At 46.0% G+C, this 19285-nt stretch overlaps 1 protein-coding gene across 2 annotated transcripts in view; it reads right to left on the bottom strand.

Moving 5' to 3' along the window:
- SLC1A4 (solute carrier family 1 member 4) overlaps positions 1–19285 on the bottom strand; it is a 31737-nt gene that overhangs the window by 9106 nt on the left and 3346 nt on the right. Inside the window, exons 1-7 of one of the 2 annotated variants that reach the window (XM_040059049.1) lie at positions 15490–15619; positions 13068–13110; positions 11882–11944; positions 6961–7127; positions 4043–4276; positions 2600–2794; positions 1274–1408 (exon numbers count right to left, since the gene is read on the bottom strand). In XM_040059049.1, coding sequence (XP_039914983.1) covers positions 1274–1408; positions 2600–2794; positions 4043–4276; positions 6961–7127; positions 11882–11944; positions 13068–13110; positions 15490–15497 — 845 coding nt within the window. In that variant the 5' untranslated portion in view covers positions 15498–15619. Of the gene's footprint in view, positions 1–1273; positions 1409–2599; positions 2795–4042; positions 4277–6960; positions 7128–11881; positions 11945–13067; positions 13111–15489; positions 15620–19285 lie in introns of those variants that run through there. The other variant, XM_040059048.2, reaches the window with a different exon arrangement.

Raw genomic sequence — 19285 nt, 5'->3', positions numbered from 1 at the left:
GCCACTACTGTACTTCCTTAGGAAGACAGGATAAAAAGGGCCAGCCACTGTTTTGCCTGTATCTCCTGTCCTCTGGAGGTGGCTGATCCCCAAGAGGTTACAGTAAGAAAGAGTGTGATGACCCTAAGGAAGCTGTAGAAATATGATTCTGCTCCACAGACACGTGTTGTGTGGGAAGGGAAAGTAATACAGCTGCCACCTTCTCCAGTCTCTGAAATTCCAGGGTGTCCTCAGGCATCCTAATTTCCACATCTGCTGTGGGAATGCACCATCTGTACAGAGGTTGGTGTTTCCAAAAAGCAATGCTGAGGCATTATGTGCAGCCTAAACCAGGAGCTGCCCAATAACCCTCCAACTGGAAACGAATTACCTAGGCAGGATTCAGATCACTTGACCCTTACTGACCTCTCACTGCCTTCCCAGAAGACGGAAAGGAAAGGTGGTAATACTGTCTACTGAACGTGTGACACTCAGCAGTGTGTTCCAGCCATGACACTGCCCACAGCAGTGACAAGTGCCACAAACCCTCTGTGTCCCTGCCCTGCCAATGGACAGCACCCCTCTATGACACTCTTTGTGTCTTGGTGCTTTGAGCAGCCTTGAAACTAGAAAAAAGTTCAAACAATAGCTGACAAGAGCTTCTGATGGAAACTGCTTCCCACATGTGACCAAGGAAGCTTTCCAGAACTGATGCTCAGACTCAATTTCCTTTGTCCACTCCTGCCCTTCTAGTGTCCAAATAATTTCCAGCAGTATCAACACCTTCTAAACTAACAGACTTTGAACAACCGTTCTAATGGGGATTGAAGCCAAGAAATACATTTCTACAAAAGCTAAATAAAAAAGCCGAAGAGGGATTTTAGCATACTGACTGCTTTAACTGGGAAGGCACCACCTTTTCCATTCCCCATCACAAGTTACCTCTTCTGTAGGCAGAGCCTTATTTTCTACGGGGTTTTATTTTATACTGGGTTACATTCTGTACTTTGACCACGTTCCCAGCTGCAAGGATACTGTAGTGAGGTGGATGTCACTCTCTTCTCCCATGCAACAAACGACAGGACGAACCGAAACGGCCTCAACTGCACTGGGGGAGGTTTAGATTAGATACTTTTCCATGGAAAGAGTTGCAAATCACCTGACCAAACTGCCTAGGGAAGCGGTGGAGCCCCCACGACACGGGGAGCGCGCTGGCGGCGCTACACTGGACTTGACAATCTGAACATTTTGTTCCAACCTCATCCGTTCCATAGCTCCACGTAAGTGTACTCACACGATCCAGTCCACGGCCAGTATGAGGGACAGGTCGTTGGTGGGCAGCCCGATGGCCTCCAGGATGATGGCGATGGTGAGGACGCCTCCGGCAGGGACCCCGGCCGCTCCCACGCTGGACGCCGTGGCCGTCACGCTGCAAACCAACGCCCGTGCCCGGTCAGAGGAGCTCCCAGCTGTCCCCTGCCGCGCTCTGTCACGTGCTTCCCCGCTACGGGAATTGTAAACAAACGCTCCAGCATGGGACACGCGGAGCGTTCGCTTCCCAGGCAAACCCCTTCCTGCCTGCTGATGGTACAGAGGACAGGGGCTCAGCAGGGATCCGCAGCAGTTGGATGGCTCCGGGTTCAACACCAGGATTGCATTTTCAGGATAAGGAACAACCAACACAGCTGTATCCTGCGGCCTTACTAACATTCCCAGCTCCGGTACGGCTGAGTGACTTACACCCCCTGACCCCACATCGATAAAGGCAAACTCATGCAGGGCACAGCACTGTCTCTGTGTCTCTGTGTTTGCATCCCAACACAGACCCTAAATCAGGAGCTGGAAACCTGCAGTGCATGTGCTCAACACACCATTTTGTGTGCAGATATCTGCAACTGAGCTCGCCTTGGGCTATCACTGCATCATCCTCAGGTGTGTCTTCACAACACCTGACTCACTTAGAGTACCTGAAAAGCTAATCTGGCTACCCACCAAAAAAAATTACCCCAATGCCCCAGCCCTGCCTTAAACAGACAAACATACTGGAAACACGATCAAGAAAGAAATAAAACCTGGCCAGGAAAGGCTAAAAAATGCTAGGAGGCATCTGGTGGATGAAGCTGTGGCTCCTGGGCAGTGAGGAGAACTGTTTGTGGCATCCTCATTTAAGGGATTTTGAGGAGAGAAATGAAGACAATGACTTCATGGGAACCAAGGAGCTGGCAGGAGAATTTTCTAGGACATCCAGAGGGGGAATCAGGGGCTACTTTCTGGGCAGTGCAGAATGCCTCAATTACCCAGTCTAATGGTGACTGGAGGGTGGAGGAGCGAAATGCTTAAGGAAGGAGAGGAATTTCATGTGAAAAAGAGCTTTAAACAGCTAAAAGGCTGCTTCAGAATTCAATTACCCCTCCCAGGTTCCACCTTCTATTAAATCGAGACTCTGGCAAATCTTGTAAAGGTTTAAGGACTCCATCCTTTAATCACCCTATAATTATGTTACATAGCAGTTTGTAAGCTTTAGGTCAGAGACGTGGAATGCTAACTGTTAGTTATTAACGGAGAGACCACGGCTTGAACGTGTCTGGGGGCCAGAAGGATGCGGTCACAAGCAACTTACAGAATTGTGAAGATCTGCCCAGGGTTGAGGTCGACATTGTTCAGCTGAGCAATGAACACAGCTGCCATGCACTGGAAAATAGCAGCTCCATCCATGTTCACAGTGGCCCCAATGGGAAGGATAAACCTGCTGATCCTCTTGTCGACTCCGTTGTTCTCCTCAATACACTTGATCATGGACGGGAGCGTGGCTGAGCTGGAAACAGAACGGGGAGCAATGAAACACAGAGCGCCAGGGTGCTCTGAACGCCCCATCACTGTCCCATGGCTTTCATCTCTCTAGCCTGCTGCAGGCAGGACTGTCAAGACAACACCATTTTACAGTCCCTCTCTGCCATGATGGCGATGAGGGACCCTCCTCGTTGAGTTTGGAGCAGAGGTATTTAATAATCTGCTTTCATCCAGAAATAGCTGATAAGGACTTTAATCTCCCAGAAGCAAGACCTCATGACTCAACACAGTATGCAGCACTGCAAGGCTGCGGAAAGAACAAGTCTCAAACCACAAAAATACAATAACGGGTGCGAGTGTAGCAGGGGAGGTTGGAGCTTTAGGATCTTTAAAGTTCCTTCCAACCCAAACCATTCTGTGATTCTGTGATAATGTAAACACAACAGATGCAACAGGAATCTCTGTTAATGCTGTACTAGTACCTTATCAAATGAACAGAAAAATAATTAAAAAAAAAAATCACTCCTGGATTTATTTATGGCACTACAAATCACATGGTTTTATTCATAAACTCTCTCCTACTATGCAGGAGGAGAGAGTTTATGAACAGTATTTCAGCTCCTCCGACAGCCATCTACTTTTGGAGATGATGAAAATGGTTTTCCATGGATTTAATGATTTTATATAGAGATGTTATTTGTTCAGGTGTTATAGATACATTATTTGATCAGGTGCTTGTATTTGAGAAAAGTGTAAATGACGTGCTCAATTGTTTGGTTATGACCAATAAAAGTTTAAAATGAAATCTGGCCAGATCTTTGAAATAAATAATGTTAAATGCCTTTACACTAGCAAGCAAGTCTGCTTTGCTCCTACAAAATTAGTCTAAATTTGTTCCAGGTTCTTCTGAACTTAAAAAGTAAACTTTGGAGGACAAAGTCACTCACTACTGACCCTCACTTCACTTAAAATTGAAAGGACAGCTGGCAGGATCATTTAAAGACAATAATTTATTTTTTTTTCCCCCCCCAAGATATTTCCAACTCAGCATCATGATACAGCCCAAATGTTGTGAGGAATTCTTTCCAACAGTTGACAATCAGCACGTGCTGTGTGGCAGGCTGATGACAGCAGTGAGACTCTCTGTGCTCAGAGGACTCTTTTTGCAACCTCAGGAACAATATTCCCACCTAAAACTAAAACTGGATGCAGGCAGTTTAGGGTGACAAACACAACCAGGCTACAAGATCCGAGAAGTGGCACAGAAACCCACCTGGAGCAAGTTGCAAACGCAGTGGCAAGTGGTGTGATAAGTCCTAAGAGAAAACGATAGGGATTTTGCCGTGTGGCTGCAAAATAAATAAGCGGCAGAATGATTCCTCCGTGGATGACGTGGCCCAGGATGGAGGCAAAGATGTATTTTCCCAGACTGGTCACCAGAAGCACAATATCTTCCATTTCAACGATCTTGCTCCCAACAAGGAACATAATGCCAATAGGTACATACCTGCGTAAATGAAATATTGGTTGTCATGAAGAACCAACAAGAAGCCTTGGAAAACACAACATTTTCCATCCATTCTGCTAAAGAATCTGCTTCTTCTACTGAAGGGTGGTTCCTTATTCACCACACACGCAAACTTGGAAGGTTTTTCCTCTAAGACTCTTGTTTGGTGGGTGGTAAGCAGTCAAATTTTAAAAGGCCTGTTCACTTATGCCCTCAGAGACACAGTCAGGAGAGTGCCAAAGGGAAGGTGAGTGGGAAGCAGAAATGCTACCAGGAGCTACCAGGACAAGACACCAGTGGGAAGGGGAGGGAAGGGAGGGGAAAGGAGCAGCATCACATCACTGGGGTAGAGAGAGAGGTCAAACAGTTGGGTCTTGCACAAGCAGAAACTCCCAGCACAAGTACGGAGTCAGGTCATTAAAATCACCGGGTGCCAGCTCCGTGGAGGTTAAGAAAAAGCTGTGCACATACCAGAGAGCTCAGCTAAAGGCTGCTGATGCATGTGCCAAAGACAGCAATTAACTCTGCTATTTGCCTAAAAAGGACTAAGTTAAATGATCAGGCTTCCAGAGTTTCCCCCAAGCCAACAGCTGGGCACACAAACACACGCATCCATGAAACACGCCACGTCAGCATTTGTTTGAAGTTCCCTTTGTCAAGAGCACCCGGAGCTGCTCCAGGGGAAGGGCCACCTGCAGGTCACAGCCACACCTCTGGTCCCAGTAGCCCTGAAAAGGCTGAGCTGCCCTTGCAGCAAGAGCACAGCAGCTCCAAACAAACTGTGTGGATCACTGCAGGCCCAGCTCCTTCCTAAGCTCTACTGGGATGTTTGTGTCTGAGTACCTCTGCTCATGCTGTCCACACTTCATCCCTTTCTTCTAAGATTAAGAAACACTAAAAGATCACCCAGCTCCCCAAAATCCTGCCCCAGGAAAATGTGTGACCACGAAAGGTTTGCCTGTACATCTCAGGAATAAAGAATGCAAAGCCCGTGTTCAAAGAAGGTGATTTGTGGAGTCAGGACAAACTTCCGAAGGTATGGTTAAGCATGCAAAGGTCTGGAAAGGTGAGCAAGCCTTAAGGCTGCTCAGATCACTCACTTCTTCCTGGCCTGCCTCTCCCTCAGCGTTTCTGCAGCTCCCCTGTTCCATGCAGAGAGCATCTCCCTATGTCCCAGATCCATGTGAACATCCTCTATCTTCTCCTGGCCAAATCTCTGGGCAGGGCGGGGGTGGGCTGTGGAACATTCCCCATCTATCTTCTGCAATTCTGCCTTTGCACTGTGTTTCTGAGGATCCTGATTAGCCAGATCCAGCTGAGCCCTGGTCCTGCACAAACTCTGAACACTGAATTCCACCCCTTGAAGAGGGAGGCCAGAGAGGAAAGAACTGAGAGCTGAGACCCAAGTGCTGCTAAACACGAGAGTGGCTCTCGAGCAGGACCACAGACGAGTTTAAATTGCCTTTGCTCCTGGTAGCATGATTTCACCATTCCAAAGCATCCCTTGGGAAGCACATGCAGCTTGACAGATTTTGAATAAATACCAGGACTACACAAGAGCCTCAAAGAAGGAGAGAGAGAGCAAGTAAGGGCTTCACTGTTAAAGGTCAGCAGTGGTTCCCATAATCCACAAAATAAAGGATTACATACCAACTGATTGGCTTGAAGTGCTAGCAGTGTAATAAGCTGAATACATGAACTGCCTCTTATCAGTATTCAGTGTCCAAGGAATTACACTCAAGAGTAAAAAGCTTAAGCTGCTTGGAGACTGGATTTTTTCAATCCCTTATGATAGCAACTAACACAGAGTTAGTGGCTGTGTAAAATCAGGTGTTTTGTTAAAACCCTTCTGCTTCTTAGGGAGAGGAAAACAGTAGGAATGAAAAACGCAGAATGAAGGAAGAAAAAAATGCCTCTGCTAAGGTACATTTACCATTTTTTCAACAGCTTTGGAAAGGGAGTGAGAAATGCCCCACTGTTCATTTGTTTGCTAGTTATCTTTATGAATATTTTTAATTTTGGATGAAGTGCTAGTACTTCTGGTTTCACAGGAGCAGCCTAACTCCATACAGCTACCCAAGGATAGCCGTGATACTGCTCTGTGGCCCAGGTTCATCCCCCCTGATGGAAAACCCAGCCAGAAGGCTGCTCCTACCCCAGCTTAGGTGGTCTGAACTGCTCCCTAGAGGTGCCTGCCTCCTTCAAGGCTTCAATGCCTCCTTTCTTGCCTAATGAGACAGTTCAGTGTGCTCCAGTTCCTAACTGACAGACTTTTTTTGGCGTCAAAAGTTTCGTGGCATTGATAGGAGCAATATTCAGCCCATAAACTTTTCCAGACTCCAAGGAATTAAGTGAAATAATGTATTTGCTCATTAATAGGCAAGAGAAAAAAAAAAAAATCAGCCTTAGGAAATACTGAGTTTTCTTTCCACTAAATAATCAAAAAGGAGTCCTGGAGAGGATTTGTAGGCAACCCTTTGAAGTTCTCCAGCCTGATACCTTAAGCTACGAGTGACTGTCTCATTACAGGGCACGAGCAAGGAGAAAAGACCTCACCATCACAGCATTCACTTTTGCTGCGGTGAGGGATCCCACGGGAGAAAGCTGGACAGAGAGATGAAATGTGAGTTTGCTGATCCGAGCACAGGCCTGCAGTGCAGGTGTACCTGCAGTCACACACTTACCACATGATCCAGGTTACCAACACCATTGTTGCCTCATTGAACGAGTTAAAGAAGCGAATCAGATCTTCCCCCTCCTGGCCAAGCTTTTTCAGAGCCACTCCTAAAACCAGAGCAAACAGCACCAGTCCCAGGATGTTCATCCCCTCGATCTCAGTACCAATGGGGATCTGCAGAGATGAAAAAAGAAGGCTTGTTACACGTGAGAACAGGACAAAAACCTAACAAAAGGGTCACCTCGTTTTGTTGTTGTTCTGACTGATCTGAAATCAACAAGCAGAAGCTCTTTTGGAAAGGAAGGGCCCATTTTGTTGAAGGGAATCAAAGAGATCTGGACGCAGTTCAGGTACAAACCTCCCTAGTTATGAGCTGCCATGGATTCATTGGAGGAGGAAAAGGCCTGCTGCTACCTCTCCATGTGCCCAGCAACATAATAGCTGTGTTCTCAGTGACCTGAACAAGCAAACTCCCCGGTTTACTCAGGACTTTGGTGCAGTGATGATACCAAGGTGAAAACTATGAGAAAACAACCAGTGTTATGAAGCAGAAAGAGGGGAGAAAGGCACAGAAAGGCAGCAAACTGTGGCAACCTACTCCTTCATCTGTCCATGTCAGCTGTGGGAGGTAGAGAACCTGGTGCCCTTCTCAGAAATCCGTCACTGCCTGGGAAAAGCCAGAGGATAAAAACAGGATCCACCTATTGACAAAAACTAGTTTACCCACAGGTCTGCTCTGTTAGTCCTTCTCTGCTTCTCAGACAGAGCCAGAGCTCCCTTTGGCAATGTAGTATCACACAAACTGAATGAGTGCTCTTGTGGCTCCGTAAAAATGTAATTGTTTTGACAAACTGGGTTTTTTTTTCTCTCCAACTTGGCAGTACAAACATGTCAAATTGTTGTTTTATTTGGAAGAACTTCTGTAACAGACGAGGTTTGTGTACAAGTTTTGGCCTTTTGGCTAGTTTAAGTGGACACTAGCTCAACACTAGGAAAGAAAAATACATTCTGAGCTAAAAGTTTGAAATGAATATTGACTAAAGAACTCAGGATACTGATCTGCCAAATCTGATGAAACCAGCCTGGCTTAAGATTGATGTTTTTGCTGGAAATACGCTGCTGAAGTGGACTGTCTCTCAATGGCAGGTGGAAACAAAGTCCTGCAGGGAAGGGAATAAAATGTAAATTATACACAAAAGCAGGAAGGTTAAACTATTCAGAGAAGTGTTTACAAAGAGTGAAGGTGCTGGCATTTTTTATGGGCTAGGTAAAAAATAATTAGATATGGAATTTGCAATTTTTTACGGTAGCTGCTTGTTCAGGGCTAAGCTGCCACTATTGATTTGATTCCTGACTGAAAGAATTGAGATCATGGACAGAAATGAAGCATGAAGCACAGTGATATCTCCAGGGATAGCTGAAGAAACATGCTGTCACACACACTAACACTTTATATTCTGGTTTTTGTGATTGAAAGCTCTAAACTCTTCTGTGTTAAGAAAAGTGAAGACAAAAAGAATGACACCCTCAATTAAACAAACCATCTGTGTATATGGGATGTTATTTTATAATATAGATCATTTTATACTGGGTTCCTTTGATACAGGGGTAATATGAAAAGTTCAGCTGGAACAGAAATTTACCATAATAGGCTCAGACCATTCCTCAAAAAAAAAAAAAAAAAAGTCCTAAAAACAGCAAATACTCTTCACTGTGGTAAGTGCTGCTGCTGTTCTCCAAGTGCTCACACTCACCAACCCTTCAAGCCTGGATTTTGTTATCTGGGGATTCCCTGACCCTCTTGGTGACCAGAAGATGACCGTGTGTGCCACTGCCAAAAGCTTGTGAGTTGTCTCCCTCTATTCCTGCCATCCTGTCCCCACTTTCAGGTCTTGCTTCTCCCCTTGCTCTCTCTATCACCGATTACTCTACAACACACAACATTCACCATCACCTCCCAACACTGCAGGTGTAGGCAGAAGATGCACCACTTGCCTAGAATAGCAACTTGCTGCAAGAAATTTCCCCCTGCAAATCCAGGGGACGATCTGCAAGCATTCAGGGAATTCCACCTCGTTGCGACACAACATGGAATGAGTCCAGCAGAAAATCTTCAGCGGAAGATCCTCACAATCCCAGCCTCTAAAAACTGGCAGATGCTGAACGGCCTTTTTGTACTCTCACAGAAGAGTGCATCACCCCAAAGGGGCAGCCAAACCAAGCAGCATTGTGGACACCAAACAAAAACAGCTTTAATGAGAACTTTGTCTCTGGACAAACTATGGGACACGTTATTGTTTGCCTGAAATTATGCATTCTCTTAGGAAGATTCACGGAGCTCTTCTGGTCCTTGAACCTTTCCGAAGATCCCATTGTTTTTTAGCTCTTGAAACAAAACTCTTATCAAGGAAACAACTGCTGACACTGAACAGTCCCAGTAGTAGGTGGCTGAAAAGAAAACGCAGCCATGTGATGTGAGGAAGAAGAGCGACCACTGGTTTGTGTATTTTTACTCCTGTCCAGAGAGGAACTGAGCCCCTCCAGGCCCCCTGTGCTGCAGATGGTAAAGGGAGATAGTCTGTGCCCCAGGAACTCTTGCTGCCAAAGAGAGAGGATGTGGCCATAAAAGCTGGGTAAACATGAGGTGAGCACGTGAAACAACAAAAAAGGACACGGCTGAGCAAACAACTACACGTCCCACTATTCACTTCATCAGCAAGAGAAGACAGGGCCTATTAACCACTGGGGGGAAAATATAATCAATGGAAAATTTTGCTCTGTGCTATTCCTAGGGAAAGCTGAAGGAAAACATTTCTCCTCTTCACTCAAATATACTGCTGATGAAAGAAAAAAAGTAGATAGGAATATGATCTTATTCCCCTGGAACCAAACTTCTGTCACTATGATATCCAAAAATCATATTCCTCTTTCCAAAGCTAATCCTCATCTATCCATAAATACTACGGTCAGACCAGTACTGAAACTAAGCTAACAAAACCGAGATGACGCTCTCTTTTCATTTGGTCTGTTCTTCCCTAGAGACAGTAGGGCGTCTTCTGGAATTGAAGAAGCTCAATCTGGTTTTGCTCCAACTTAAAAAAGGTTTTGGGAAAGTAATGGCAGAAATAACATTTACATCATCACAACTGTCGGCAAAAACAGACAGCAGTGGCATATTCAGAATATTTTTGCTGATAGAACAGGAGACTGATAAGCAGGAAAAAGAGAGAGGAAAAATGAAAAAAACAACGTTGTATTTTAAAGGGCCAAAAAAGATGCATTCTTATCTCTTAAGGAAAAGTGATGGTGTTGAACAAGCATTAAAAAAGTACTTGACAGCCAGCACTCAGTCCACTGGATATGGTTAGAATCTGTGCTTGCCTACATCAAAAACCTGACAGCGAAGATAAATAAAAGCCTTACTCCCCTTCCGCTTACCCTTGCTTAAATGCCCAATAACTCTGCGACAAACACACGAATCCAAGTGCACGCTGCTACAGCCTTTCACACTGCACCGTTCCAGCAGCACAAAGCTGCAGGGGCATGCCCTGGCGCAGGGCACAGAGGGAGAAAGTGCTCTTTTGGGATTCCGCGGCATCCCACGGGGTGACTGCGGGTCTGGGCTAACGCGATCCCACGGGCAGGGGCAGCTGCCTCCTTCCCCAGTGGAGCTGCTCACCCCGTGATGCCAGGCTCCCAGGCACAGCACGGCTCTGCCCCTGCTCCATTCATGCCTCATGCCAGCCACCTGTCACCTGGTGAAAGGTCAGCCCAGGGCTGGGAGCAAACACCGCGCCGCGTCGCCTGCGCGCACACCGCGCACGGGGAGGAGAAGGTGATGAAGCCAACGCTTCCTCTGCTCGGGCACAGGCTCTGGAGCCCCTCTGGGTGAGCAGAAACTGCTTTTTTCCCCGGTGGTTTTACTAACTGGTGGGCCTTCCATGATAAATGGGAACATAACAAGGCTCTTTCCTTAGGGGAATTCGTATTAAAAACATAGTAACCCAACATCTGATACTGAGCTCAGACAGCCAGAATGAACCTGAGGAAAAGAAAATCACCTTGAAAGTAATTTCTCACACCAGTCTCCCCAAAATCCTACGGCTGCACACGAGACACTTTATTTGGAGCAAGGTGACACCTTGCAGGCTGGGACCCTGGGTCTGTTTCACAGCATGCTGCTTGGAAGACAACTGTCATTATTGCTGGGCCTGCAACATGTTGGCTCTGGCCAGTAATAAACACGTTTGACAGCCCTGTCTGCAGGAGAAATGGCACTCAGTGGGATCCAGAGCATTTCTGGAAGTTCTGCCATCTACAAATGGAAGATACCACTCTCTACTTTGTCTACACCTACACACCAGTTCTGTTTTTGACACCATTGCAGCAGTAGCCTATTTGTAATGTTCTGTCTGGAACTTTTACTCCTTCAGACCACTTGTTACTGCTTCAAAGAAAATTTCAGCAACGAGAAAAAATTCTCAACCCAACAAATCTCTCTCTCTCTCTTTTTTTTTTTTTTTTTTTTTTTTTTTAAAGAGCCTTGGGTAGAGGGAAAAAAAATCATTCTCTCCAAACTCTTAATGAAGAGTAATGTTTAAGGGACATACTCAGCCAGCCTGATTGCTATTTAGTGCCAAGTCTACAGAAAGTTATTTGGAAACATTAGGCAGACTGGCTAAAATTTAGATCAAGGGAGACCAGGTCTAAGGAAGCATGGCCTAAAAAAATAAAGTTGAGCTCAACTCTCCTCTCCATCACAGCTTTCTGTTGTGGCTGTGGATACTAATTCAGCTTGTGTGTGTCTCAGTTCCAGGCAATGAAAAGTACTTGTTTCTTTCCCAAGAGTGCTGGAAAGAATTAAAGGCTGTGAAGTAGTCAAATATTACTGACAACAATTGGTTTAAAAAACTAAGAAGTGACCTTACCTTTTCCTTTGTGGCATTTCCAGAGGTAGTGTTCCTGAGCACTATCCTATAGTCCGTCGCATACTGCAGGTGAGAAGAAAAAAAAAACACAACCAAACAAAAATGGTGAGGCAGGCATTAAAACTGTCAGCAAAATATCTAAAATCTAGGGCAACAGTTTACTTTGATAAACAAACTAGACACCTCACAAAAGCAGGGCACCTCACAAAAGCAGGGCACTTCTTTGGGCTTGTTTTCTTTAAATATAAAAGGAGGGAAGAAGCTTCTGTCCCCGTCAATTGCCTGTGACAACAGCAGCACAGAGGAAAAGATGACTGCTTTATTTCATCCCTGTATGCACACAACCCTGACACTAAGGCATCACAAAATATCCTTTTCATAGTGTTATTTTTGTACTGCTTCTGTTTTTACTCGTGGAATATTGACTGTATTATACATTCATGCAAAATTGAACTTGATTTTAAGAGCTTGCCCTTGGTTTTGATGCAAAAGCAAACCCAAATGAATGCAAAAGCTATTATTCTGCTCCTGTATCATAAAGAATCACTCTGCCCCATGACAATATTCTCAACAGTCTCTATCCTGACATATAAAATTAGCACTGAGAACTAAATCAAAATCTTTTTTGGAGCTCCTATCCATCAGTTTAAATCCAGTTTTATCCATCGCGCTATGTTCTGGTGCCAGTTACCATCCCACCACACATAATCTCTGTTGGAAGAGAAACCAGGCTGAGTAATTAATCCAGCAAGGGATAGAATGGAAACTACTGAATAAAACCATCAGGCAACAGGTAATGCTTACACACATGGGAGCCTAAAGGTCTTCAGCCTTGTCTGTTCTGAGCCCAGCTCTAAACTACATAGCCAAAGGATTCCCAGCTAGCTCCTCAAAATGGCAAGCAGCCTGGCACAAAGCAGGATTGCCACTGCTGCTCAACATGGCACCCAAAGTTTAAAGAGTATTTTTGGTGAAGGTAGAAAAGATGGGCTTTGAATACGCTTTTGTTCGAGGGTTATTTTTCAAATCATTTGCCATGGAAGTCTGACTGTATCATGTGCTTTTAAAAACCCTACCTTCTATAAGTAAATTAACTTCTGGTATTTTCTACACCATCTTTCTAGTCTTCTTCCAAAAAAAGAGCCTATGCACTGCAGCTCATGTCCAAAGTCCAACGAGATCTTACCGTTCGGAAAGCCGCAGCAACAAGATTTGCAGGAAACAGGTTTCTGTAAAAGACAAACAAGAGAATGAGATGTGTCATGGAGAACTTCTTAAATGAATGCACCAACGTATGTAACTCTCAGAATTCCTTTTCCAAAGGAAAGCACACTGGCACTGGTGAGGTGTGTAGCACAGAAGGTACTCTGGCAGCCCGGAGCTTGCTATTTGTCCAGAGGTGTGGATTCCACCTTCCTCACATGAAAGAGGTGATGGCAGATGCTTGCTGCCACACCTCACCTTTTGGGCAGGGCCACCAGAGGCAATCACACACAGTGCTGGTTACACAACCCATCGCCCAGTGGCTACAGAAACTGGCTCAGCCACACTCAGCTGCAGCACCAGCTTATGGCCCCCAGCGTCGGGCAGGTTTTTAACATTGCTCCTGTGATTACACTTCGCCCACAGCATCAACACGAAGGACAATCCAATCAGCAAAATCCACTTATGAGAATGGCTTAACCCTTCAACACAGCAAGGCAGCTTCCCTGATCACCAAGGTTAGTGGAGAGAGAGAACAGCATGCGAAGTGATGTGCACTCTTTCTGACCATCCAGTAGGTATCTGCATACAGGAGATCAAAATAGTGAACTGGGCCAAGCAGGGCATTCTTCCAAGCTCCTTGTGCTATCTTATAGCTGGTTTTAATGCTCTAATTCCTTTCTCCCCTTATGGGCAAAGAGCACGTGTTCCCCTAGCCAAATGACAGCTCTTGGTTTTCTGTGTCAGAGAGGAAAACAGGAATAAAAGCTGATCTCTGAGGTCATGGCAGGACCCCAGTTGGCGAGGGCAGGAACGTGATGGGTGTGGGCTGAAAATACTGCCAGTAGAAGGCATCACAGAGACACAAGAACACTTATGCTAAGGAAACAGAAGACCTTACCCAGAGCCAGTTAATTGTGGTTAAAAACACTTGGATAGCTGCTCCCCATCCTTTGTTCTTTGCGCTGCTCTGAGGAAGCTGCAGCTCCCTCCAGGCTGTGCCCCGCTAACTTCTCCCCACTTCTGCCACAGTTACCCAGGCAAACGTGAAACCAGGCTCTGGTCACTCCACAAATGGCATGGAATGTGTAAATCCAAACCAGAGCAAGAGAAGGAGCAGCAGAGTCAAATCCTTGAAAGCAAGTGGGGGATTAAAATATGGCCCAGATAAGGACTTTGGCCTTCTTTGGTTGCATGGCTCCGTTCTCCTGCCAACAGGGAGTTTTCCCACGTCCTTGACAGCAACGGTAAAGGACATGAAACTTCATCAAACACCTGTCTGCTGGGAAATACCTCAGCCTCTCTCTCTCTCTGACGCACTACAAGCGTATTAGGAGGATAGCTGCAAGAATAATTTGTCTTCTGGAGTCTACATTCCACCAAGCATGAAAGAAGCAGCAACTTTTTCTCCTCGAGAAGCTGACAATACAGCTGTCTGTCCGAAAGCAGAAGATCGAGCCCTCACTCAGCAAAGAGGCTGAAGAATTGGTCAAATAAGATCAATGGAACAGCTAACATGCTTCAGTTCTTGCACAGCTGGAACTCTCTGGTGGATAAAAACCTTGAGTAAAGTAAAAGCAAACTTGCTTTTATCAGGAGTAAAATATCACATACACAAATGGGCTCATGCTGTTGGGAAAAGAAGGATATTTCTTTTCAGCTTTTCAGAGCAGGATGATTACTTTTTTTTAAAAAAAGAACTGACAGGACTTTGAAGAAGCAAGGACATGAAAAAAAATACTGAAAACCAACCAGAAATCGATTATTCTTTTTTTTTTTTTTTTTTCTTTAAATCAGCTTTTCCATCCTAATGAAAACAAAACCAAAGGAAGCAATCCTAAAGCCTAAACAACACGGTTCGCCAATGTTTAAATGTGGCCAGGAAACCAAACCCTCCATAATTTGCACAGTATGTCAGGCATGGGCCTCAGTAACTAAACATTAACTTATCTCCGAGCATATACTTAAAGCACATAGTTAAGTGATGCCAGCAACTGTTACAGCAAGGCAAGAGGCAGGTTCTTGCTTCAAGTGTGAATGGTGCTAAAAAACAACTTAGAGTAGACACTTTGTTCCTCCAGCACCAGTTGCAGGACTTGACAATTGGCCAAGTAAAAACTTTGGATCTTAAGCCCAGGAGGAGTTGAAAGTCCTGTTCAATCCAATTTCTAAGTACACCTGACTGCAAAATACCAAAATCACATAAAATAATGTTTTGCTCCCGTTTCAAAACCCAAAGCTTAAGAACAAAACGTGTCGGGTCACGAAAAGCAATCAACAAATAAAATGGGTTCTCTTAGAGGCACGAGGTCTGCACAGACTACACTTACTGCTCACCTAAGATTAGTCAGCATGTGAATTAAATTCAGCTTTAATTACAGGTGGGTTAGACCCCAAGCTCTTACCTTTGCATGGATTTGTGCAAGAACACCACCGCAGTGCCTAAAAAAGGGGGCAAGATGCTGCGTGCTTCGGGGAGAGATAAAAGCTGGCTGGTGACCTGCCTGGGCCCATCATGGACTGGTGCCTGCAGGTTTTGCTCCTCACACCTGGCGAGGCGAAGCTCACCCACCACAGAAACACAGACACAGCCCTGTGCCTCGTGAGCAGAGGAGCTGCATGGGGAAGCGTGGACATCCCTCCTGCGAGGGTGCACCAACAAACAGGAAAGCTGGAGAGCTGGGTAATTGGGCGTGCAAATGAAATCTGGGCATCTGCCAGCTGGGTTTTCTATGAGGACCGAAAGTCTGGAAGGTTTTTGTGCTTTGAGAGCCTGTATCAAACGTGGAGTTTAGGGATATCAGCCTGGGTGTATGGCTGGATTGGTGACTGTTTCTGATGGCCCCGTCCCCATGCCAGAGAAGGCGGCCGCCTTCCTGAAGCAGATGTGGATTATCGCAAGAACGCGGCGCTGGCCAGACCCTGGCTCCGGGTGATAAGGAGCCCGGCACAGCAGAGTGGGATCAGACAGCCTTGGCCCCAAATGCAGGGAGACAAAACTTGTGAGACAGGACAGCACCAGGGGCAAGTGTGCTGCCAGGTGCTCCCACTGCCCCACACACATGCACACACCCACCAACTCCTTTGTGCCATAAAAGTGAAGCAGGTGGCACAAAGAGACTTTACTCCTCTCTCTCACCAAGCACCTGCCAGGAAAGCCTCTCCCTGCCTGCTGCGAGTTGCGCAGACAGCTCCCAAAAAAAGCCGTATCAGAAATCCACTGGACAGCTGCCAAGGGGGACAGCTGTGTCCTGGGGCTGGAGCAACAGCTGGGCTGAGCCAGGAAGCCTCCATGCAACTGCAGAACACACAGCGTGAGAAAAGCACCCCTCTCAGATCCTCTTAAAATAGGAACAAGAAAGTAGCAGCACCAAGGGCGGGCGTTACGAGTGTGTGAGTACTTCCTGCCTGAAACACCGTGCTCACCACACCATCTCCCTGTGCACAGCTGGATAAATGCACCTTTCTTGCCGTGAAAAGCTGCTCCTACCAGTCAAAAACACACCATCACTCCCCAGGAAGATCCCACGGTATTTCTGCTGTAATAGAAACCTTAGTTTAGCTGCAGCATCCACTCTTGGGAACCCCAGACAGCTAAGGGAACCTGGAGCTGGCAAAGGGAGAAAAGGGCAGCTGTAACTCTCCTCTTTCTCCGTTTTGATGATGTGGTCAAAGTGCTCTCTTCTTTCCAGGCCTGTATCTTTCCACCAGTGGGATGAGGATTCCACAGGAACTCCTCCATTGTATGTGCAAGGGATTATTATTAACAACTGTTTCTAAATGATTCGTTTGCTAGAGCTCTGCAAACAACTTTGCTCTGGCAGCAAAAGCGGGAAGGGAAATCCAGGCAAACGGACTGAAACCCTAAAATACTATGCATTCCTCTCACATTGCTTCTTACAAAAAGGTTCCACTTCTGAGGCCAAAAACCTTGCTGTTGAAAAACATACTTTTATGAGGAAGTCTACAAAAATATTCTGTGTTGGTTATCTCCAGTTTTCAGGGGTTTTTTTTTTTCCAATGGTACATGTCCACTCGCAGCAACTTTACTGCCATCTGTGGCAAAAAGCCAGAGCCCAGTTGAAATTCCTCCAGTACCTTCATTTTTCTTTCTGTCCCAAGATTTTCATTCAATATCACACAGCAATCTTCCTCATCTGGTTTCTGATATGTGGATGCACAACACATGCCCCGTACGTACCCGGATTTGTGATTGTGTGCGTTTGTTTTAACAAAGAGAAACCTGAAAATGTGTTTACTTATAGCATATATTTGATACTTTTTTGCCTTAATGGTCCAGTCTGTATTTTTGATGCTCAGAAAATAAAATGCAACGGGGGGGGGGAGTCAGTAGTAAAAAGCAACAAATATAAGGAACAAATGAAAGGAGCAGAAATGTTCAGAGGCTTACACAAAAAGCCCTGCCAGAGAGTGCAGCCACATGAATGAAAACACTGAGTTCTTTCTACAGAACTCAGGCAGCAACCCCTGTACTTTGAGAGAGATTCCAGACTCAGAAAGCGACACGAGCAAAGCAGGACAGTTGCCTTCACTTGAAGAATCAGCCACCAGCTTCAACCCCAGAGCTCAGCCTGTCTCTTGGTGTAACTGCAGCCACTGCCTGCACACTTTTTATCCTATTTACGAACTCAAAGGTGGCATTATCTCCCCCTCCTCTTCCAACAGTCACATTTTTTACTGTCTTTCCACACTGGGATTTCAGAGATGGCCTTCGGTTTTGGATGACTCACTGGGAAGACCAAGGCTGTGAGGAACAAGTGCTGCTGGAGCAGCTGGTGCCCAGGAGAGGGTCACTGCCTGAGTGACCCACTCTGGCCACCTGCTCTGCAGCCCAGCCAGCAAAACACGACGGGTGCTCCTCCCTGCACTCATGTCTGCCTTCCCTATGGATCAGAAGACATTCAGATGAGCTTGCTGTGGGTGCTCCCTTTGGCAGCTCAGCTGGTAACATCTGGCAGAGAGACAGAGAGGGTATTGAGAAGCAATAAAATTCAAACAGTTTTTGCAGACTTGCCTGGCAAAGCGGGAAGCCCTGACCTTACTGCTCGGGGCAGACGTGTGGACCTCTGTGCACTCTTCCTATAAAAAAAAGGGATTACCTCCTTCCTTTCCCGGATTGTTACAGCTAGGGTTGGATTAAAAACAGAATTCCCTTCCCCAAAGCCAATTCCACAGTTGCAAAACATGTTTTCATCTCAAAATTGGGCAAAGAAAGCCTGTTTCAGGTCCTTTTTTCCACTTTAAAAAAAAAAAAATTGTAAAATACTCTGTTGAAATGTTCCTTTTTTTGGTGAGTGAGATTTTCTACTTAAGTCCTTTGTACAAAATGACAGCAAAACATTGACCTCACTGAAATGAAACACCACGATCACCCACTGAGGGACATTTTGACAGGATCAATAGGTTCCTGTGAAACTCTTCAATTCTGTTGAATCAGCAAATATGAATCAGAGCTGGAACAAAACTCTGACCTTATTGAAACACTCAGTCGTGACAATTACCCATCAGAAGTGTTAACAAATCAATAGATTCTTGCAAAACACCTCATCCTGCTGTTTCAACTGCTTTCCAACCAGCTGCAGGTGGTTGAGTCCCATCCTTGGCACTCCCCGTCCCTGGTTACATGCGGGGCACTGGCAGAGCCAAGCTGGCTCTCTACAGTGTCACCTTCTCCAGAGACCACCACATCCCTTCCTCCAGCTGCCAACCACTTCACAATCAAGCTCACAAGCTCTCTTTATTCTCTGTTGCTTTATCTTCACCAAAGAAATGAGTAATGGAAAAAAACCCCAGAAATTCTACGATCTCCCTTCACCCCCCTCATCTTCTGCTGACAGATGTAAGGAATTCTAAGATCCTGCCTTGTGTTCAGGGAGCACTCCACCTTCTGAATGCTTTTTGTAAAGCCATCAGCCTTGAGGAAGTCGCTGTGAGCTCTTGCTGGATCCCCTCCCTCCTGGCTGTGCTCCTCTTTAGGAGCTGCCCACATGACAGACCTGAGATGAGCCACCAGCATCCCTGCTGCGGGGCACAAAAGCACCTTGTGACAGCTCTGCTGTCCCCACCCCATGTCCTGGGGCAGAGGACAGTGTGCTAAGCCCTGACTAGACATGCTCAAGGCTTGCAAGCCTCTAGCACTTCCCAGAAGGGAAACCAGGAGGGTGCTCCAGCACCTCCAGC

This window comes from Hirundo rustica, chromosome 3, assembly GCF_015227805.2.
Source record: "Hirundo rustica isolate bHirRus1 chromosome 3, bHirRus1.pri.v3, whole genome shotgun sequence".
NCBI lineage: Eukaryota > Metazoa > Chordata > Aves > Passeriformes > Hirundinidae > Hirundo > Hirundo rustica.
Note: the sequence above shows the minus strand (reverse complement) of the source record. Positions and strands in the feature narration are given on the sequence as shown.